Genomic DNA, 24509 nt, shown 5'->3' on the forward strand with positions numbered 1-24509 from the left:
AACAAATACATATAAAAAGGGAGGTGAAAGTAAAAGTAGTGTACAGTGCATGGGTTTTGGGGGTTTAGAAACTAATAAAGACACCCATGGACTTTAGACTCTAAATATGAATATTAATAACTTAAGGACAAGTAGTAAAAGATTAGGATGTATAAATTCTGAGAAAATGAGAGAAATATGAGAAAATGTGTTTGGGAATTGGGGTGAGGGATGGTAGAAATAATTTCAAATATATCTGAAATCACAATAAATGTGAACACGATGGCAATAAATGTGAACGTAAAGACTGAAAAGTAAAGAGATAGAAAAAAAGATATAGGAGGCAAACATCAGGCAAGAGCAAGCTGGTGTAAAACTATACAAATATTAGATGAAACAGAATTTAAGGCATGATGCATCACTAGGGGTAAGTAAGGTCACAATGTGACACGCTATTTACCAAGAAGATGTGACAGCTCTGACATGACATGAACCAAACAATAGTCTCTCAGACTGTATAAACCAAAATCCCACAGACTTTTGAGAGAGAAAAAATAAAAAGTGGCATAGACACAGCTATAGTAGTAAAACTTTTAAGCATCAAAGACAGCAAAAACAAAGTAAAAAGATGAAACAGAGACTGGTGAAATATTTTTAATGTATAGTATTGAAAAAGATGATCACCCAGAAAATACAAAGGACTTCTACCAAGTGAATAAGATAAAGACAAACAACACCATTAAAAAAATTATGATATAAACTGACAATACAGAGAATGCTAAATGACCCTCCTTCCAAAAATGTGAAAATACGCTTAAACTCCAAAGAAACTCTGAACAAAGCCACAATGAAATACCATTTCATATCTATCCATTTGGGAAAATTAGAAGTCTGACAATGGCAAGTTTAGCAAGGATATGGAGCAGCAGGGTCTCTTACCCACTGAGGGAGAGAGTGTAGGTTAGCACCATCACTTAGAGAGCAAGTAGACAGTACCTACTAGAGCTGTGGCCATGCATGTGCGGTATGACCCAGCAGTGAAACTTTTAAGAAGCTGGTTTACTGAAACTCAACCACATGCTCACAGAAGTTGTATGCCTAAGAATTTTAATTGCGACACTGTGAAAGTGGAAGGAAAAAGGGAGAAAAAGTTAAACTGTACCTTAGCTGAAGAACAAATATTATGGTTTAATCACATAACAGCATACTAAACAACAGTTAAGATTAATAAATTGGATCTATATATATCAACATGGATGAATCTTGAAAACAATGTTATGAGGCAAAAAAGCAGCAAAACACATACAGTACATAACAGTTGTGTATATTTATTTATAAACAGATCTTGTTTATGGGTAGATATATATGAAGTAAAAATATAAAAACATGCAAAGATAACAATACAACTTCAAAATGGTGGTAGGGATAGAAAAAGGGATAGGTTAAGACTTTAGCAATATCTGTAATGTTTTAAATCTTTTAGGAGATCTGAAGCAAATATGGCAAAATGTCAACTGTATAATCTTAGTGGTGGGTACATAGCTATAATATTACTTTCTATATGTTTGAATGTTTCATATATTAAAATATTTATTAAAATTAACTAAAATAAATGATCAAGTCTAGCTAATAATTACCGTGTATTTTCCACTCGTTGAATCCCCCAAAGATCTAAACCATCTTCAGTAAGAGTTCCAGTCTTAAAAAAAAAAAAAAGAGCACATTTACAAAATCATGAAAAGCTATGCTGCAACTACATAATGGAGTACAATACAGCTATAAGATGGGGAGGGGGATAAGTAAGATCTCTGTGCATGTACTAACAGAGTAACTTGCAGGACAAAAAGTGAGGAAAAGTGTGCAGAACACTCCGTATGGTGCGGTTCCTCTTTGTGGGTGGGGCGGGGTAGGGGGAGATATGTGTGGAATAGTATACTTATGTACTTATAGTATTAAATGGTGGAACAATGCACCAATCGACCTATCAATCAATGAAGGATGCCAACACAAGATGGGGAGATTAGGGCATAGGGAGCCAAAAAAGGGAAGAGGAACAAGTTAAATGACATCAAGAGGTGCAATTAGGCAAATTCAGGATATAAATAACCTGGTTTCCTCAATAAGATGACTGGGAAAGAGAGGCAAGAAAAGCAATGGTCACAGATTAATTATAACTAATGAAATCCTTATTTGGATTCTGGCTGAAAACACAAATTGTAAAAATTTGAGGTATTTTTGAGAAAGGCAGAGCAACCTGAATATGAATTGGATATTAGGTAATACTAAGGAACTGTTAATTTTGTTAAGTGTAGTAAGCAGTGATAATGGTACTGTGGTAAGTTCTGTTAAAACATTATCTTCTAGAGCTATATACCGAAGTATATGGATGAAATAACATATCTGATGCTGCCACCTTCAAAATGAGGGGATAGTGAAATAAGACTGACAAAATGTTGGTAACTGTTTAAGTTGGATAATGGGCAAACGAGGATTTATTATACTTGCATCTTTTTCTCCACTTTTGTGTCTGCTTAGAAATTTTAAAAACATTTCCAAAAAAGATTAAGCAAAATTTTAAGTAAAATTTTCTGAACAGATTCATATAAAACACAGTCATGGGATATGACTTTTTTTTTCTCTTAATAAAATACATCTCATATTTTTTTCTTTAATAATGAAGATGCACAAAAATCAAATTCTTATCATGTTAGTCACCCAGAAGAGACAGATGGAAAGTTTTCTGACCAAGGTTTAATTCTCTAAACTTTTAGGAAAACTAATTTCAGGTGAGGAAAGAAGAACCCTTTGTAAGAGGCAAGGTATATTTCACACAGGTACAAAATTTGTCATTTTCACATAAAATCATATAATCAGTGTCTTCCATAATTTTGTAACACATTCAATGAAATCATAGAGCAAACACTAAATGTATATACTTTACAGCAATAACATTCCAGTAACTATATCTGTATAGAGCCTATTCTGTTAAAAAGGTGAAAGAGCAGATAAATTTTACTACTACTACTATAAGGCATAATTCTGGATATGAATGGTAGATCTGGGCAAATAAGCAATATCCAAAGTATTAAAAATTGAAAAAATAATGAGAAGAAATAATACAAAAATGATGCATGTGCCAAATAAGTTAAAAGAGAAAAATGAGAAGAACATTTCTTTTAAAACGTGTGCAAATTAGATGATAAAGAATACAGAAACCATTAATCTAAATACTTTAGACTTAAAAAGCTACAAAGTGACCTTTGACAATGATTATTGACATTGAACCAACCTTGTCAAAGCAAACAAGATTCAGTTGTCCACAGATGTTTATCCTTTGGGGACTGATACAGAAAATGCCCACTTTTTTCAGTCTTCTTTGGGCATACACAATGCCAGCAGTCATTGCGGCAGGAAGTGCAGGCGGCACAGTAATTGTAATGATATCAAGAGACTCGATAATTATATCCCCAACTTCTACCTACAGTTAACATAAAAATAAATGTCAGACCCCCAATATTAAATATTTATTAACCCAATGGGGGTATTTCTTTAGTGAAAAGTCTATAAACCATTTTTAATCTTATATATAATAAGTGTGTATGTATATTCATGTATTAACTATCTATAATTTTTTTCCCATTAGACATTCTGCAAAATGGAAAGCTCAATGAATTGTCAGTGGACTGTGGGAATGAGCTATTTTTAAAGCTAATTCTTACTTTAATAGCCCCATATACTTCATACACTACATACTTCAAAGTCAACAAATATTATCAGATATTGACTCTTAACTACTATGCTAGTCTCTATAGGGGATAGAAAAAAGAAATTTGACAAAGTCCCTTAGAAATACCTTCAATTCAGTAATCACAAATAATTTTAATGCTGTATATACCAGAGGTTAAAAAAAGAAAAAATAAAGCTTTTGGTGAGTATGGGATCACTCCTCCCTCTTTTAAAGTAACCAGAGAGCAAATAAAAGATCATCTAAACCAGAGCTGATCAAAACTTTCTGCTTTTATGGTGATGTTCTAGATCTGTACCTTCTAACATAATAGCTACAAGTCTCATATGGCTTTTTTTTTAAGTTAAATTCATTTAAATTAAATTAAAATTTTAATTTTTCAGTCTCACTAGCTACATTTCAAATCTTCAAGAGCCACATGTGAATCAAACTAAGAATCAAACTCTATTAAGGGTCCCATGTACATACCTCATTTAAAATGCTATTGATAATAGTGTAGATAAACCCAATGCCAGCCACCGCCACAAGACACAGTAGAAATAAGTAGGCATCTCTGTAGAGTTTAAAATCAGTTGGTTTGGGATACAATATGGAGCGGACAAGCTGTCCTTTGGAAGTACTAAATCCTTTCAAAAAAATTAAAGAATAAAATGATTATATAGTATTTTTATAAGAAAATGAGAATTATCTCTCAAAACAGTATCTCTTATTAAGCATTCGATAGGCTTCAAATGTGCTAAACCATGCAAGACAAGATTAAATATTTTCTACCTGTTCTAACTACTATGGCTTTGACAAGCTCTCCAGTGTAGAAACGAGTTTGAATAACAGTTGTCCCACAAAACAAAGTGTGTCGTCTATGTGTTTCTGGACTATATAATTCATCTCCCATTCCTTTTACGTCCACTGAAGGATTTGGCAAATTAGTCTTTGTCACTGGAACACTCTCTCCTTTAAAAAAAAAATCCGTAAGTTAAAGCATAGAAATCAGTATCAAACACACAAATCTTGAGTTGTTAAATATCCTAAATGTTATCATACTGTTGACAACAGTTATTAACAGTTCTCACATGTGAATAACATAGCTTAATCAATTAGCTTTTGGTCTATCAATTTCCTTACCCAGAAATATCAAATTTTGTCTTCCACAATAATTCCTGAAAGTGATCTGTGACTCAAAGGTAATCAGTTGGAAATAACTGTGCCAAGTTTCAAATAAGAAGACGAGGTTGCTACCGTCGCCTCAGCACCTGTTCTGGTATTCCTGAGAACTAACCTAGGAAGTACTCTGCAACCCCAAGCACACACAACATGTGAAGATCCACTCCTAATCCCACCCACTCCCAGACCACAAGCGCGCGCGCGCACACACACACACACGCACACACACACACCACACACACACGAGTAAGAAGAGAACAAGCATCCGAGCAAGGCAGAGGAGTATGGTAATTCTCTAACAGTAAAAAAGAGCCAAATTCTTTTAACATTAAAATGTAGTGCTCTGTAGCATTCGCACTTCTTATGTCAAAGGTGACAGGTGTGTGGGGATATTTATGTGTATGAGTGTGTTTTAAGACTCTTAACAGTTCAAAAATGTATTATATAGGAATCACTTTCTTGCCAGGTTGACTATGACAATTAAAAAATAGTCATGATAAAAAGATATATACACATAGCTGATTCACTTTGTTATGCAGCAACTAACACAACAATGTAAAGCAATTATACTCCAATAAAGATGTTAAAAAAATGTTCAAAGAAAAAAAATTTTTTAATTAAATTAAATTAAATTTAAAAAAATAAAGATATAAAGCTCTACCTCCAGATTGTGAGTTTCCAAAGGGAAGCTATTTTAAAGTCTATTTCTCCCCAATTTAATAAAAATATCAACTCTTCTAGTCTCACTTTTTGCATATCAAAGTGAGAAGTAAATATGCTGTGGGCAAAGGATTTCTTTCCTCTTCCCTTACTATAAAGCATTTCCTCATGTCAAAAGAATGGACAGAAGAAGGACGAGATATCGTGAACAACAGCATTGTGCTTTAGTATCACAGCTGAGTATAATGCAGAATTTGGTTCCCTCAAAATAAAAAAAAAGAAAATCTTTTCACAAATATCTATCACATTCATGACATTCACAAGTAAAGGACACAAACAGCACAGTTAATTGTGACATAGCTTAATCAACAACTACTTAATCCTAGTATCATTATAAACAACTCATCTGGGTTTTACTCATTTAATTTAGTTTACCTGTTAACATGCTTTCATTTACAATACAAGTACCATTAATAAGTACTGCATCACAAGGCATGACTGTCCCATTTAATGGAATGACCATGACATCTCCTGGCACAAGATCTGTAGAAAAGATCTCTTCGATTTCTGAATTGAAAGAAAGAAAAGTCTGAAAAGAATATTCTTTGACTTGGAATAAGAATACAGCAAACAAAAGATCTATCCAAAGGTCACCTGATCTCAAAAATACATTAAAAATATAATGGAGTTAAATAGAAAAATCCCAATAGATGAAGAGTTTTGACAAATAAGATTATTATTCCTTAAGCTAACAAAGCATGGTGTCTAAATGTGTCAGCTAGTTTGTCCCTGGATAGGACGCCAACTGCACAGAGTTGATGCCAAGTCCCCTCTAAGCTAACAGGTAGGTGGGCTTCAACACTCATTACAACGGTGGATGCTCAATCTTAGCTATCAGCCCTATGAGTAAACAGATGATGAATCCACACAGGAGACCCCCTGCAACAGGTAAACAAACTCAGATTTCTGTAATCCCTTGGAAACAGATAAAAGCATTGAAATTTTAGCACTTTCTTTTTTAACAGCATTCTTTTTCTTGTTGCTACTATTTATAATCCATAATGTCTCATTGTTTTCTCAATATTCCTAAAATAGTCCCAAAATATCTTAGATATTATTTTAAATCAATTTATAAAATAAATTAAACTTTGTCATACCTAGTTCATTATTTCCTTAGAAGTTTATGTATTATATTCAAGTTAGTTAAACATTTCTTTAATGATCTTCCCAAGTAAAAGGTGGCCTTATATTTGGGCATTCTCTCTCTCTTCCCCTACCCCTAGATTTTATTAAACTATGCTTAGAAGAGACTTACACTGGTTTCTAAGCAAAGATGGGTGAGGAGAAAACTACTGTTTGTGATGTCAGTCTGCAGGACAAATACTCTTCCCTTTCTAAAAAAAGGTAGAAGTAGTTTACTAAGCTATGAGGAAACAACTTTTAAAGAATTCTGATGCTATTTTGCATGTAGTAAGTATAATAATCTTCATTTCTTAATAAGATACCTTATTTTAAAAACGTGACTCAATGCCTTAATGCCACGTGAAATTCTAACCCTCTTAGGTGCACTGAGAAACTAAATATCAATGATCTGTTGGACTATACAAAGGGGATAAGGAAGCTAAACACTGAGCAGTGCATCTGTCCTAGCATCCCCAGGATCTTCAGCAGCAGCAAAGTGGGGAGAGGAGGAGCACCAATAAGCTACACATCTAAGACTGCAGCTAGGGAGGCAGAAACTATCAGCTAGTACTCTAGCAAGTGACCAGGAAGCGCAAGGAAGAAAGCAACCTGCCAGGCCAACTTGGGTTTACACCTGGATGTAGTATACTGAGCCAAGAGAATGCAGACTGATTTGGTTTTCCTGATCAATCAAAGCGGCTACTGTCTCCAAGGCCCATGATGCTGTGCTGCCTCCCCTTTATCTCCTTTACCTCTTCAATATCTCACCAAACTAACGTGTCCAAAACATTATCCTTCCCTACAATCCTGCTTCTCCTCCAGTGTTCCCTATTTAATTAAATGACACCAATATCCATGCCCCCAGCCTGACACCACTGTATCACCTTGCATCCAATGAATCATCAAATCTTCTTCAATGCCCACATTTAAGTATCTTTCAAACCCATCTCACCACTCTCCATCTCCACAACCCTCACCCTGATTCATTTCATGCCTTTAATATTAATCCCCTCTAAATAAGTTCGAACATGGCAGCCAGAATGATTTTTTCAAATAGGCAAATATGATCATATCACTCTCCTACTTAAAACTCTTCAATGGCTTTCCACTGCCTTTTGGGAGAGTCCAAATCCCTTAACAAGCCTTAAAAGGCTGTCCACTATCTAGTTGCTGCCACTGAATTGCTTTCAGTTATTACAATGACAAAACTCTCTCTAATACCCAGGCCTCTGGGCACTTAGAACCCTCCTCTATCCCTCTCTCACCCCCACCTTACCACTTTCTCACCTACTTTTTATCTGTCTAATTCAATCACTTAAGAATACCTTTTCAAAGAAGGCATCCCTGACACCTACAGTAAATGAGCTCTAATATCTAACCCTGACTTCTCCCTATCATAGCATTTATCACACGTTACTGTTTCTGTTTATCATGTCTTTCCAACTAGACTGAAGTTCAATGATGGCAAGGACTATGTCCATCCACTGTATCCCAAGAGTCTAGTATAGTATGTGTCACATTATAGAAAAATACAATTTCACATAAATGAATGAATTTGATACAGAAACATGAGTACAAATCCAAACACACATTTTTATTTCTTATGGAAATAAGTGTATATGTATAATATATTGGGCTTGCTTCACACATTAGGGTTTAGTGGAAATCTTTTTAAATTTACTTTTCCAAGAGTAAACTGAAGTACTTACTTACCTTCATTTACTCTGCAAACTGAAACTCTCACAGTACTGTGAGCTGCCACCATGTCATGCAACATAATATATTGCTGAATCAGGGAAAAAAAATTTAACTTGTTAATATAAACTAACTCTTCAAGCTATTAGAAAGCAAGGGTAATATAAAATAAGGTAAGCTAAAATAATAAATTCATATCACTCTGCCTTTGAAAAGGTCAAGACCAAAAGATTCAAAGATCATTCAATATTTTAGCTCAAAACATTAGACAAAATAAGAAGCACTTTAATGAGACAGCCCTGAAAACAGCAGAATCAGCCCTCCAGTATTCCAGTCTTAGATAAGCAACTATAGATCCTACAGCCTCAAAGCAGTCAAGCGATACATTGACTCTTAAAAAGCAGCTGCCTTCCCCCACCTCAAAAAAGAGGGAAAGGGAGTACATATTCACATAACTAAAGAATAACTGTATGGAGTACTTACGTTATACCAAGCATCATTCTACACACCTTACGTGTTATTACAAAATACAGACACATTTGTGAAACCCATAATAAATTGGACTTACCTTTCTAATGGCATATAGGGAGCTTATAATTGATACTACAGACATAATCACAATGGCTATAGCATAGTAATAGTATTCATCTGTGCTCCACAGTATAACACTGAACAGCTGGAAAATGTAAAATGGGTTGAGAACCTAAAAAACAAGATTTTTAAGTCAAATTGAATGAGATATTTATAAGCATACAGATTTAAGAAATAACCAACAGGATACTTACAGGATAAGCTCTGTAGTATCCTACGGTAACAAGTAACTACCCAAAGAGCAGGGCAAGATATTACTTTTTTTTTTTTTTTTTTTTTTTACCATCAAACTACTAGAGTTTGACTAAATAAGCTTAATTTATTTGCATCCATTTAGGTTCATACCAAACCCAAATACAGATTCAGCTAGAAACAGCTAACACGTGTGAATTTAGCTGTTCTTCATTCTGCTTTAGCAATAAAATACATTTACTTTCAATAATTACTGTGCTGCTAAAGGATACAAAAACTTTTAACCAACTGGAACAAACGTTTACTTATTATGAACTCGAAGCACTAATTTACTTATAAGTCAAAGGTTCACTGGAGTCCAAAGAGAAGACAAACATGAAATAAGTTACAGTTTTGCTTTCTCTAAGGAAATAATTAAGTATTAAAATCTGAATTAAAAAAAAGATAAGGAGTCCTGGCAATGGACTTTGTTTACCCAAATTTTATAGTATTTTACCAATTTCATTAATAACCCCCAATGTTTTAAAATTGATGCTTCTGTACTTTTTAAAGCACTTTCACATATATAGTCCCATTTTACTTCAATATCAAACGAGATGGGCTTCCCTGGTGGCCCAGTGGCTAAGAATCCGCCTGCCAATGCAGGGGGACACGGGTTTGAGCCCTGGTCCGGGAAGACCCTACATGCCGCGGAGCAACTAAGCCCGTGCGCCACAACTACTCAGCCTGCACTCTAGAGCCCATGAGCCACAACTACTGAAGCCCATGTGTCTAGAGCCCGTGCTCCGCAACAAAAGAATCCATTGCAATGAGAAACCCACACACCGCAATGAAGAGTAGCCCCCGCTCACTGCAACTAAAGAAAGCCCGCGCAGCAACGAAGACCCAAAGCAGCCATAAATAAATAAATCAAATAAATAAATAAATAAAAGTTCCCTTAAAAAAAAATCAAATGGATCATTAAAGGATTTCCTACAATTTTACCAATAAAGGAACAGCAGGGAGAAAGGTCTTCTAATGACCAAAGCTAGTTACTGATGAAATCACATTATAAACCAGTGTTTCTAATTCCTAATCATTATTACACTTTGCTATGCTCTAAAGCAGATTATATGGCCACTCTTAGGAACTGACGGAAAACAATCTGTACCTTCTACTAAAAGTATTCACTCAATACAGCTAATTCTATACTTTAGCCCCAAACCAGAAAGACTGGAGAACCCACTCTCCTCGGCAAAACCACTTACTCCTTCCTTTACATGCCTGCAATCCCTCATTCCCCACCGCTTCTACGGCTCTTACAACTGAAGGGTCACCACAGTAACTACTGACATGTATTACTCCTGGGCTAAAGTGCAAGCTCCTCATTGTTACTCATCATGTCATGTTTTTAATTCCAAACTTCTGGCACAATGCCTAGTTCCTAAGAGTGTACCACCTGAAGAAAACATGATTAATCGCTTTTAAAATTAGAAGGAGGGACTTCCCTGGTCGTCCAGTGGTTAAGATTCCACGCTTCCACTGCAGAGGGCACAGGTTCGATCCCTGGTCAGGGAACTAAGATCCCACATGCCACACAGCGCGGCCAAAAAAATTAGCGGGAAAAAAGAAAAGACAGGTGTATACATCTGTAAAATAGGGCAAGGTTTAGATGTGCAACTTCCTGAGAGTAAAAAAACAAAAAACAACAGACTTCGAAAAGAAAAAAATTAGACAAAATAAAAAAGTAATCATGCTCCCAAATTACTGATCTATCAGAGGAATATCTTTCTGCCCTTCCAAGTAAAAAAATAAGCAAAGAGAAGTTAGGAAACAAAACACCAAGGATATCATTACTTAAATCCTGGCTCTTTTCAAATGGCAAACCTATTGATCACAAATGTTGAGACAAGTACAATTGTCTTACCTCCTTAATTAGAAGCTTAAAAACTGAAGGCACTTTCACAGCAATTTCATTTACTCCATAAAGCAATTTTCTATAACAGGAAAATACAATAATAATATTACATTATATTATATCATAATAACAATTTAGGGAAGGCATTGCGTTAGATAAGGCTCAAACCACCGACTGCTCCTTAAATCCAGAACTTAAACGTTCATGTTTCTAAACAGCTGTCTTCTACAATTTAGACTCTCTATCTACAGTATTTAAATCAATGTAGTCCATACTGGATAACTATACTGTTATCACTTTATCTTTTTGTGTGACAAGTACCTTTCCCACTAGTCTATAATAACCATATCAACAAAAGACTTTCTTTTCCACCCATGAACAAAATACATCTCAACAATTTTGAATTGCAATTAATTTTTGCAAGAGACTACGTAAGTAAATTTGAGGGGTCCTGTACTATTTTTCTAATAAGAATACTGTACTAAAAAAATGTTTATTTCAGAACATTATACATTTGGCTTTTTTTAATGCTTAAGTTGCTTAAAACCTTCCACTTAAATTCCTTATAATAGTACTTCCTATATGATACATTAATTCTTGCCTTTTATGAAGTAGAAGCCTGAATGAATGAATTTATATTCCAACCCTTTGAAAGAACATGCTATAGGAGTACAAGAAAATTTCTAGTGTAGTTGAAAAAGGCATTTATCTCTACGATATGTAATACACTGGTATACTTTTATACTTTAGCAAAGAATAACACTATAAGAAGGATTATGTCTCCCAATTTACAAATTTTCATTGTGGTAAATTTGAGCTCATGCTTACAATTCCCAACATTTCAGTAAATCTAAGATTTGAATTGTAAGACATTCCATGATTTTATGTACTATCAAGAAAGACAAAAATGCTGTCAAGTAAAGGATGACACTCCACCCACTGTATGACACACCCTCCTTATAGAGATGTTAAAATGCAGGAAAGTGTGCACCTTAGAACTGATGAAATACAGTATATTATCAGGGATATTCACTTCAAAATCAGCTTCAACATTTTTATAATTCTTAAACTGAGAGACAATGTTACCCAAATAAAATATCAATAAGTTGTCATCTACTATAACACTTAAATACCTGTTAATATTACAACTATATGGTAAAAGGGTAGACTATATATACTACTTTATTTAGGAATTTTGATAATAGGTCTAACTTTAGTTGGATAAAAATTACCTGTAGGCATGCATCCCCTTTGTCAGTCCTGCACTATGCTTTTCATAAATTGACGTACAAGAAACACCTTCATCCAGTCCCCTAAATAAATCCAAAGTTTTTACTTTAAACAAAGTTTAAAATATCCATATTTCTCAATGCCTCATTTTTCTATATTCCTGGTTTTAAAGTGTGACTTCCTTACAAATAGAAACCCCTAACAAAAACTGAGATATGGATGACAATTTTTAAATCTCCAATTCCTAAGATAAAACAATAATGAAAGGTCTAAGTCTCAAATATGGCAACTTCTAAATTATCCAACGTGTCACATAATAAGATGGCTCTCAATACTCAAGCTTATGTAACAATATTATTATCCTTTAAGTCTGTGCCAAAGTTTTAAGAGCAAATAATTAATAAAATTAAAGTATGACTAACTCAAGAATTCCAAACTAAAGATGAAAAAGTTTTTACTTTTTATCTAGTTTTCCCTCTTCAATTTTTAAGCTTCACTCTAAGAAGTCCTACTCATTTTTCTTTCTACAAAAGCATCCATCTAAATCCTTCCCTCATCTAATACATACTGAGAAGAGAAGTGCTGAATCTGTATGAGTCACAGGCAATGTCTAAAATCTGTAACTATTAAAACTGGGATTCAACTAGCATATCTACTTTCCACCACAAATGTCTTAATTATGCTTATTTTAACTGAGATGCTATTCAGAAAAACTCTAAAGAGAATATAACACATCATTTAACTCCAATCCTTTTCTACTTTTTTCGGATAGAAAAACCAAGCCCCATGATTAGCTGCTATCACTGGGATAAGTTTAAATTCTACAAGTTGGTATGGTTGGCAAAGGCTACACAGCAAATATGTTTGACTCTTTTTTCCCACTGAGATGGATTACTTCTCCAAAAGTAGCAGGGATCAGCTCCAAGTCAAAATTTTTTTAAAAAACAAAATGACAATTTATAGGCAGTGTTCTATAAAGAAATCAATGGTTCTTAACTAGGAATGGTCTTCAGAAGTAGGCATGTGGAATTGCCCTGCTCCATTCCAGAATATACCAATTCTTTAGTGTCTGAGGAAAAAAATCCAGGCATGAACATTTTAAATGTTCACAAGGTGATTCTTTTTTTACTGCTAATATTAAGAATTCCTTTGCCACTCTCAAGCAACGATACTTAACAGTGTTTAATCACTTTAACAGCAATAAAAATAGAATCCTAGTTTAGTACTTATATCATTTGAAGCCTCCACAAAAAATAAATTTTAAAGGATTATTCCAATATGTCCTACCCAAGGCTTAACTTGTTTGATGATGTCCCATCTTTATCCACGTATTAAAGTGAAATTTATGTTTGTCTATCACTCCATCCCTCAAGTACAAGTGGATGGAACTGTCAGGAAATTGAGAGGTGATAATTCAGATACGCTGACAGGCTAAAAGGTACACTCGAAATTCACTTTGAGGTGAACCCTCAAAAAGAAAAAGAACTGAAAGACTAAAAGGTATACTCAGGGCTTCCCTGGTGGCGCAGTGGTTGAGAGTCCACCTGCCAATGCAGGGGACACGGGTTCGTGCCCCGGTCCAGGAAGATCCCACATGCCGCGGAGTGGCTGGGCCCATGAGCCACGGCCGCGGAGCCTGCGCATCCGGAGCCTGTGCTCCGCAACGGGAAAGGCCACAACAGTGAGAGGCCCGCATACCACAAAAATATAAATAAATAAATAAATAAATAAATAAATAATAAATAAAGGTATACTCAAAATTCACTTTAGATGAATCCTCAAAAAGAAAAGGACTCAGACTGGATTTTGGGAGCATACTGCTTCTAACTTTTATGTAAGTTTTGCCAAGGTACAAGCTGCAGATAGGATTTATTCTAAAATGGTTAGTAAGTATTCAAATAACACCAAGAAGTTATTAATGAACAAGTGAATGAAAGTTATGTAACAAAAACCTCTTCAATTTTATGTAACACTAAAATGAATTCTTTTCTAGCTAAAACATTATCAAGATACTCATAATCCAAACAAAAGAAAAGTACGTACTTTAAGAAAACAAAATTGTGAAGGGTATCATTCCAGAAGTATTTTACACTATGGTGGGTGAAATAACGAATCTGTAGAACATACATAAAGGTTATATCAAAAAGCATTATTATCACTTGTTAACAATTAAGTTTACTAACACAAATTTAGCATATAATGTAACAACTATTAAAATTAAAGCAATCACATGTGACATGTAATCTATTTCTTCTAGTAAATAACTAAAGTGTTATATACAATGATAAATAGGCATTTTATATGCATATAATCTCAAACAAAAAACTGCAAGTACAAAATTATAGACTATCCGTAATAGTATAAAATGTAACAATTCTGGTTCTTAAAGGAACTTTGAGACTAAGATCACAATACCTGTTGTGATTGAGGCTGTGAATATTTATTCATCTCAAGCCTATTCTCTTCAGCCAGATATTCAGTTAAGTGAACTGCATGGCCATTTGAAACCTTATTAGCCATAGATTTGGGGCTTGAAAATGGGGGAGTTTCCAGAGAAAGCAAGCGAATTTTTGCACAAAACCACATTCTGAATTCATCCTTAGAAGAGAAAGGAATAAGGATAAAGAGTCAATTATGCATATTACATAACCATATATATTGGTTTCCATTCTTTACACGATATATTATTTACTTATCTCTAATTGAGAAAGTTCACTTTTCACTCACTAAATGTTAAACCATTTCGAATTACGAAGATGCATAAATTCAAACATGAAGTGCTTTCAACTGCTCACCATTTTATATGTCATACTTCACTGAGAGGATCTCATAAAAGATCATAATTTCTTAATTTATCCAACTATATACTGAGACTAGATATTAAAGCCTCTTATAAAATGTTTCCAATTAGGATTTTAAAACAAATCCTAGGGTGCAACAGCATTGCACAGTAGAAGAGATCTGGGATACAGTCCTGTCAAGAGACCTTGATAGACCAACCACTGATCCAATCTCTCAGTGCATCAAGAACTATAAAAAAGGGTAGATGTGATCATTTTTAAGATTCCTTTAAAGTCTAATCACTGGGATAATAGTCACTTCAAACACAGATGCTTTAGAAATACTAGGATTAGTATTCCTCATTGTATCCTAGCAGTGATGTTCTCTTCGTATTTTATTTTGAATACACACAAAGACATTATTTTACTCCTCAAATAATCAGCTACAAGTAAACACGTGGACTTACAGTAGTCCTCAGCAGCACCACTTCACAGTCTTTAACTGCAGCTCTAATACAGGTTGCCTTTACCCGCCACTCGGGCATCCAATAGAGGAGCAGGAGAAGAAAGCCGCCAGTACACACCACTCCGAGAGAAACTATGGCAAGCTTCCAGCGACACAAATTATAGCCATAAATCTCCTGCATGGACATAGTGATTACACATCAAGTGACATGAGAGGTAAATTTCAAAGTGAGAACCCTATCTTTCCCCCCACATACCACCAACAAAGACTTGAGTTTTATTAAGCTGACCTTAAACATTTTTTATAAATGGAAAATTAGAAAATTTGCATTTGGGATATATTTAAGCATTAGCTAATGTAACTTCTTAAATTATCAAATGAAAAAACATATCTCTTTCCTCTAAGTTTTAACAGTTCACAAGTGAAGCAGGAACTATACTGGAACCAGAGGTGTTACATAATCCCAACTCAAAAACACAGTCAGAAAGACGACAGCACACCGATTTAGCTGTTGTTTTACTGTATTTTAGTTTAGCAGTTTTTTAAATATACTTTTCTACTTCCCTAGAAATATAAATTCTTCACACTTTATAAGTATATTATAAAAGCTGGTTACCATTTCATCTTCTTGACCCTGGTTGATAGTCTTTCTTTCTTCTTTGTCCATATCTACAGTGGTTGGAAAGGTCTTGTGCTTCAGAACAATTGAAGATAACTGAGGGAAAGAGGAACAAATATTAGAACATTATCTTGTATCTTGGTAGACTATATCTGATACTAACTTCATACTACCAGATTTCTTGTTTTGATGCAAGTTTAACTGATATTTAAGTAGTCATTAAAGTGCTGATTCTCGTGACATTTTCAATGGTGTGCCAGTTCTTGAAACTGCCTGGCTTACTACTATCACAAAACTTGGCATATTTCATTAATTAATTTATACTAGCACTAGCCTTGCTACAAAGCCATTTAAATTCTGAGAGAAACTATTTCTACAGACTCTTCCTTTTTCATTCCCCAGACTCATCTACTGAGCACCTATCACATGTATGGCAATTGCTGGGTTAATCTCTAAGGCAGGTGTACCTCTATTGGAGACCACTCAACTGACTATGTCATTCTGATGCCAAGTCCACTGAGCAATCTTATTGTTCCTGACTACCCATAATGCTTGTGTAGGAAAAAATTCATTGAGCCCACTGACAAAAATCTTTTTCCTGTATTAAAAAAACAGATTAAATTCAAATATTAGACATTCAGCCACACATTAAAGAGAGTTGCAAAATGTAAAACAATGCCAGTTTTCTCGGTTTTTTTTTTGCTTCTGGAAAATATATATATTTTTGGAAAATATGTTACTTAACATGTAGTATCTATAACTGTTCTATTAAATTAATATTCTTAAAGATCTATAAAAACTAATGTGGCGATAACAGGTATAACACATAAACAAAAGCTCCTTAGGGTTCACAACAGTTTTCAAGAATGTAAAAGGGTCTGAGCCCTGAGCCCAAAGAGTTTGAGAGCCACTGCTTTAGACTAGGCTGATCTCTGCAGAACACAGTGGGAATATTACCCCCTCATTCCAGACGCCATACCTCCACTCATCTATATGGTGTATAGCACAAGTCTGACACATGGTAGGCACTCAAAAAATACTTGCTGAATGAATGACCTGATAAAGAATTTGTGCTAAGACAGCAATAGCCACATGTAATGTTTACATGATATGAATTAATAGCAAAGTAAAACCAACTGCAGGATTTCAAGTTAATCCCCCCCCCATAAGACTACTGAAATCTCCTGATTTACGTCATCAACAAAATGACCAATAAAAAATATTGATGCCTCCTGAATGGGCAAAGTTTCTCTACTTTCTGGTAGCCCTGAAGACGGGGTTAGGGCTAGGTAGAGTCAGGGCTTTCCACAGAAATAAAATGCAAGAGTTTGATTACAAACACACACATACACACACAATATATTGGACTCAGTGCCATCTTGGAAAAGAAGACTCAGAGATATCTTGTTTCTCAGAGGAAAACAAGACACATTATCATACAAAACCTTTTAGGCAATTTAGTAACAATTTCTTCTCAGTCTAGGGTACTGTTAGAGCCCTGAAAAGTATAGTACTAGAGTCATCCCACCATTGTAAGACTGTTCCATCAAACCAATACAACTTGAGGCAGCAGTTATTCTCAAGGGCTATACACCTGCTGCTACAGACTTTGGGGGAGAATTAGCAAGTCCAACCTCTTTCCCTGTAGAAAAGATCAGCTGTTGTTGCCTGAACCTGTAAGGTTTAGTCCAATCCTGCAAGGTTTCAAATGTGCACATGCCTACCTTCAAAGGGTAATAAGGCAAAGGAACTCTGCCCTGACACTGTCCCCACTAAAGAATCCAGTCTGGGGTTCTTAACCTTTAATCCGTGGTTCTTCCTTAAGCTCTGGACTGTGTCTCAGGATCATCACTCAGGATTTACCACTCATTTTTAACAACCAAAACATATAATTCTGATCCCCATTTCCCACCACCACCTAAAATATGTTTCTCGAGGGGAAGAACCTCTTCAAATTCTTAAGTGGAGAGACTTCTGCTTCCAACCAAGACTAGCCCTCCTAACTAAAACAACAAAATGAATAAAATATATAAAACTATATAGCCTTCAAGGAGCTGGACGTCAATGAAAGAAACTGATACAAAAATGGGTGAGCTCTACAATTGTCCCAGTTTACAAACTGAATAATTTACAGGATGCAAAAAAAAAAAAAAATGTAGGACAGGAAACCCAGGGGGAGCCCCGCAATCTTCCTGAGTTGAAGAGATGAAGCTGGGAGTCTGGGGAGGCACCAAAGTGACTGGGTTTGCAGGGCAGATTACCAGAGAAGAGGTATGTACAGAGAAGGAACACTGAAAATCTGCAAAGTGGTCCCTTCTCAAGTCTTCAGCTGAATACTGATCAGCACTTGTGTGTGAGGAAACTACCAAGACCAGGGGAAAATCCACCCAAAAGGTTTAAGGGGAAAAACGCATCAGGGCTCACACAGGGCTGGGCAGAGTACCTGTTCCCACCAATCAGTGGGAAAACCTCATTAGCTGCATGAAATCAGGCGGAGTACTCAGAGGGTTTTGCTTCAGTAGTGGGTTCAAATTAACCTGAAACTAAAAGCTACTCTGTTCCTGCCTAACAAAACTTTTAAGACTTGAAAGAATAAAATTGTTTCCAAGTAACTTAACTGCTTCACAGAACACAGTCCAAGGAGATTTACAGGACTACAAAATATCCAGTTACAATGTCTGATATCCAATTAAAACTTAACAGGCTTGGGCTTCCCTGGTGGCGCAGTGGTTGAGAGTCCGCCTGCTGATGCAGGGGACACGGGTTCGTGCCCCGGTCCGGGAAGATCCCACATGCCGCGGAGCAGTTGGGCCTGTGAGCCATGGTTGCTGAGCCTGTGCGTCCAGAGCCTGTGCTCCGCAACGGGAGAGGCCACAACAGTGAGAGGCCCACGTACCGCAATAAATAAATAAATAAATAAAAACAAAAAAACTTAACAGGCTTGCAAAGAAGCAAGAAAATATGACCCACAATGAGAAAAATCAAAGGACAGAAGAGGACCTTGAACTGACAGAGATAATAGAACTGGTAGACAAGGACATTAAAATGACTGCAAAGGAACTCTGCCCTGACACTGTCCCCACTATAGTTCATATGTTCAAAAAGCAAGAGGAAAGACTGATCATGTGAAGCAGAGACATGAAAAATATAAAAAAGAACCAAATCAAACATAAAATAAAAAGTACAATGTCTGATATGAAAAACACACTAGATGGGATTAACAGCAGATTCGATATTACACAAAAATAATCAATGAACTTGAAGACATAGTAATAGAAATATCCAAAATGAAAAATGGCGAGAAAAAAGACTAGAGGGGAAAAAAAGCTAACATAACAGCATCAGTAAGCTGTGTGACAATCTCAAGCACCCTGATATACATGTAAGGCAGGAGGGAATAAAAAATATGTAATTCTATAATGGCCCCAAAATTTCCAGATTAGATGAAAAACTATAAACCCACGGATCCAAGAAGTCCAACTAACACTAACCAAAGAACATAAGAAATTAAACCAAGGCATACCATCATCAAAACCCATGATGAAAAATGGGTTATATATATAAATATATATATACATACACACACACACACACACACGTATATATATACATGTATATATATGTGTGTGTATATGTATATATATATGTGTGTGTATATATGTGTGTGTGTGTGTATATATATATATATATGTATCTTGAAAGAAGCCAGAGAAAAAAGACATGTCACATACAAAGGAAAATAAATAAAAATGACATTAAATTTCTTGCTTAAAAACAATGCAGGCGAAAAGACAGTAGGGCAACATCTCTGAAGTACTGAGAAAAAGAAACTATTCTGAGAATTCTATACCCAGCAAAAATATCTTCCCAAATCAAAGGTGAAATAAAAGTCTTCTTCAGATACAAAAGCTGGGAAAAATTCACCAGCAGTGAACCTACACTATTTAAAAAAAAAAAATTGTTAAGAGAATTCCTCAGATGGGGGAAAAAAAGATAACCAATGGTAATAAGGATCTCCACAAAGGATTGATGAGCACCAGAAATGGTAACTAAGAGGGTAACTATACACAGCAAAAGCACAAAGAACATGGAGAAATGAAAGTACACTCTTACAATGCTCTTAAGAAAGTAGAAAAAGAACAGCAAGTTATACCCAGTGTAGGCACTTAAGGGAAAGACTAAAACTCAGAGAAGAAATAAATGAAATTTTAAAAAACAGAAAAATGATGAAAAAATCAATGAAACCAAAATCTGGTTCTTTGACATTAATAAAATTGATCATTTCTAGTTAAACTCAAAGGGGGGGGGCACAAATTATCAATATCAGGAATAGAACAGGAGACATCGCTATAGATTATGCAGATATCAGAAGGATAATCAAGGAACCAACAAGCAACTTTATACAAACAAACCAACTTTTCTGCAGGTTTGAACTTACTTCCCAATAAAAAAACTTAAAAAAAAAATCTTTATCAGTCAGGGGATGGCTGTGAGTTGATAACTGCTAAAGCTGACTTAAAAGCTGAGTGAAGGAAAAAAATTAAAATGAAAAAAAGAAAAAAAAAGCTGAGTGATGGTCCATGAGAGTTCATTATACTCATCTTTCTACTCTTTAATATGTATAAATTGTCCATAATGGAAAAGTTTTCTTAAATAAATAAAAGCCATCCATTTGCTAAAATATGACACAAATGAACTTATCTATGAAACAGATTCAGAGACACAGTGAATGGACTTGTGGTTGCCAAGGGGGAGAGGGTGTGTGGGAGGGATGGATTGGGAGTTTGGGATTAGCAGATGCAAACTATCATATATAGAATGGATAAACAAGGTCCTACTGTATAGCACAGGGAACTATATTCAATACCCTGTGATAAACCAAAATGGAAAAAATATGAAAAAGAATGTGTGTGTATATATATATATATATATATATGTATATATATATATATACACACACACACACACACACACACACAATTGAATCACTTTTTATACAGCAGAAATTAACCCAACACTGTAAATCAATATACTTGAATTAAAAAAAAAATTCACCCATCTGAAGTGAAAATAAAAGAAAATTTTCAGAGGATAGTCATTCCTGGCACAAAGGGATATGAATCTTGAGGACTCTGAGTCCCAAATCTACCGACTCAACCTATTATGTTCAGGTATTATCCATAAACTCTTACCCCTGGGTTTTGAATCTAACTCTTCTTCACTCTTGTCTTTCATCCATTGCCTAGAAATATAGATGTACTTCCCCACTTCTGTAAATTCTAAGTTTTCAATGTAGAATATATTTGCAGATAAATAAGCATGCTTTTCATAATTTTAGAAAAAGAACTATCATTAAAATTCAATGTTTTCCTTAATTCCATATGCTCATAACTATTTAAAATCTTTTCCCCAAATATCTCTTGACAGAGTTCAAATTAGTCCAAGATAACTATATTTTCATCTCATCTTCTACAGGTAAAAACTGACCACAACAAAAAAATACTCAAATTATTTTTAAATGAGCCATTACACATGGTGCACTGCCTACAACAATCTATGTTCATACTTTTCTAAATACAATTCTTGACCGTATTATCTCATTACTCTTTTTATAAGTGTTATTTCTCTGAAATTTAACTTACTTTTTGAGGCAAAGTTCTACTTTTTAAGGCAAAGTTCTTAAGTCTTACCAAACTTTACCAAAGATGAAATGTTAAAAATAATTTAAGTAATTCAAATTAAAAGTTGCTCTAAAAGTCACCAATTATTGTTCTCTATAAACATATTATACTTCATAGGAAATTACTAAGAATTCACTCGTCACATAAACTTTTAGTAAAACCCAGTGAGACAACTGCAACAGCTTACATTTAAAACATATACATATCATAAATGTATAAATTTTAAAAACATGTACATATATAGAAAGCCCTTAACATTTTTATGACATCATGAAGATAAAAATCTATATAACATATTTCAAAATATATTACTTATCAAGATGAAAATACATATTAAATACTATCCTACCATTTACCCAATTAGATATTTAAAACATTAATATCGAACTTCTAAAATCCATTTAACTTACAGAAGTATAACTTCCGGTGGTTTGCTTGAGGGCATGTGCTTTTTAATCAAGTCAATTTCTAGATCATAAAAAACAAAGAAATTTTTCTTACCAATAGCACTGTATCATCATTCCTTCCAACTGTTGATATTAGCAGAGCTTTCAAAAGCCGGCTCTTAATAACAAAAATAAAATGAAACTAAGCATAAAAATCCACTCAAATGACAATTTTCTGCCACATACTTGTTTGGGTTCTTTTTGAACTGTTTTCAAAATGACTAAGACATTAAAATTTAGGATTTTTTAATGCTCCAATTTTAAATGGGTTTTCAGAAGACATACCTTCTGCCATCTGACTGTCACTGCAGAGCTCCTATTACGTGAATAAATCATATCTAGCTAGCATACTGAAGTCCCAATTCCACGGTGCATGACTGAGCCTTGATGTTATCTAAATAGCAAGCAGCTTATAGGCTATTGTGCTTAACCAAACCCTTCCTTGCATTTACAATGAACCTGATTTTTTTGTGTGAGTAAAAACAGCAGCACAGGACAAAGTGAAGCTATCAGGAATAAATCACACAAAATCTAATGCTAATTTTTGTGAAAGTTAACTCATTTTTTCATATTATGTAATTACTAAGAACCATTTAAGGTACAGTCTTAAACCTAGGGTTAAGAGTCAGATCTCATTTCCTAAAACAAGATGAGCTGGACTTAACAAGCATAGAATCCCCACACCTAAGGCATCTTTGCTTCAAACCTGAGTTTCGCACAAGCTGTAACAATATTATAGTATTATATGTGGAGGGTTTTCTTTGAGGATACTCAATGTATGTGCTTAGATTTCCAAAGTAGGTAATTTTATGAGGTGAATTAGGGAATGAATGATCTGCCACTCAAGTAAAACCTCAAGCAAATTCTGAATCAATATTTTTAATTTAATTTTTTACTTCTGGTGGTATTTGCCAACTTCAGGGAAACTGAAGTTAAAAAAATAAAATTAGGGCTTCCCTGGTGGCGCAGTGGTTGAGAGTCCGCCTGCCAATGCAGGGGACACGGGTTCGTGCCCTGGTCCGGGAAGATCCCACATGCCGCGGAGTGGCTGGGCCCGTGAGCTGTGGCCACTGAGCCTGCGCGTCCGGAGCCTGTGCTCCGCAACGGGAGAGGCCACAGCAGTGAGAGGCCCGCGTACCACACACACACACACACAAAATTAAATTAAAAATGTACTATTCAATATTTGCAAAACTAAATAAGTATTAAAAATTCTCAAATGATATTTTTTTAAGTTTGGAACATGTACTTCTTAAGTTTTAAAAATTAAAACTGCACTAAAACTTTTGGGCCACCTTGTATTGTTGAAAAACAAAATGAATCATCCCACTTTATTTTGTAGTTCTAGGTTTTTTCCTGAGAATTAAACATACCTATACATGTTAAATAAAGATTTGATAAACACATCTTTCAGAACCACAAAACAAAGGGTGTTTCAAAGATTCTGAAGTATAAACAGCAAAGCCAGCATTCTGTATTATTTCATCAATATTTCAATCAATATTATTTCATTGTCAAATTTGTAGCATCCACAGCAATTAAGATGACTTTCTGCAATTCAAAAGCGTTCTACCTTTACAACTGAAATATGCCCTATTAATATAAAATCCTAACTCTACTCACTGTCCAACCTTAATTTTAGTATCTATACAAATATTTGTGTAAAAAGAATGACAAAATCTCAATCTCCCAACAACAGTAACCAAATTGTGACAACTTTATGAGGGCAAAACTTAACACTTCAAGTCAGCTCCTAACAATAAGAATGACATAATATAATTTAATGAATACATGGAAATTTTACGAGGATACCAGCTAAATCTTAACAAAGCTCTACTCAATACCCATTTTATCACTTCCCATCTTGAACTTTCTCTTATAATACATGCTTTTGTTTCTGTGTTTAGGCTTAAGGAAGACCATTGTATCCAATATACACCAAACTAAAACTGTATTTACATTTGTAAAATGCAGTCTTTGTAAAATTATTTTTTTTGTAAGTTATAAAACAATGTGATAGCTGTAACAAAATAAGTTATAATTAGGAAAGATAATGCAATTTTCTGTCTTAGGGTCAATTCAAGAACATTAAGAGTCATAACCTAACCTACACTATAACATACATGCATACATTTTTATCACTTTTATTATATTCGCTATTTAAAGAAAGAAATCAACCCATTTA

At 34.7% G+C, this 24509-nt stretch overlaps 1 protein-coding gene across 5 annotated transcripts in view; it reads right to left on the reverse strand.

Moving 5' to 3' along the window:
- ATP13A3 (ATPase 13A3) overlaps window positions 1-24509 on the reverse strand; it is a 79548-nt gene that overhangs the window by 40433 nt on the left and 14606 nt on the right. For 4 of the 5 annotated variants that reach the window (XR_014296832.1, XR_014296833.1, XM_082655688.1 and 1 more), the window contains exons 2-14: window positions 16195-16293; window positions 15580-15753; window positions 14748-14930; window positions 14376-14446; window positions 12335-12415; window positions 11112-11181; window positions 8991-9125; window positions 8441-8513; window positions 5981-6112; window positions 4496-4675; window positions 4193-4350; window positions 3269-3457; window positions 1617-1678 (exon numbers count right to left, since the gene is read on the reverse strand). Coding sequence is in view for 3 of the 5 variants with exons in the window: in XM_082655688.1 (XP_082511814.1) it covers window positions 1617-1678; window positions 3269-3457; window positions 4193-4350; window positions 4496-4675; window positions 5981-6112; window positions 8441-8513; window positions 8991-9125; window positions 11112-11181; window positions 12335-12415; window positions 14376-14446; window positions 14748-14930; window positions 15580-15753; window positions 16195-16245 (1559 nt within the window). In the remaining 2 variants the exon portion in view is untranslated. The remainder of the gene's footprint in view (window positions 1-1616; window positions 1679-3268; window positions 3458-4192; window positions 4351-4495; window positions 4676-5980; window positions 6113-8440; window positions 8514-8990; window positions 9126-11111; window positions 11182-12334; window positions 12416-14375; window positions 14447-14747; window positions 14931-15579; window positions 15754-16194; window positions 16294-24509) is intronic. The other variant, XM_082655687.1, reaches the window with a different exon arrangement.

This window comes from Grampus griseus (assembly GCF_964374135.1).
Source record: "Grampus griseus genome assembly, chromosome: 5".
In the NCBI taxonomy this organism is placed as follows: domain Eukaryota; kingdom Metazoa; phylum Chordata; class Mammalia; order Artiodactyla; family Delphinidae; genus Grampus; species Grampus griseus.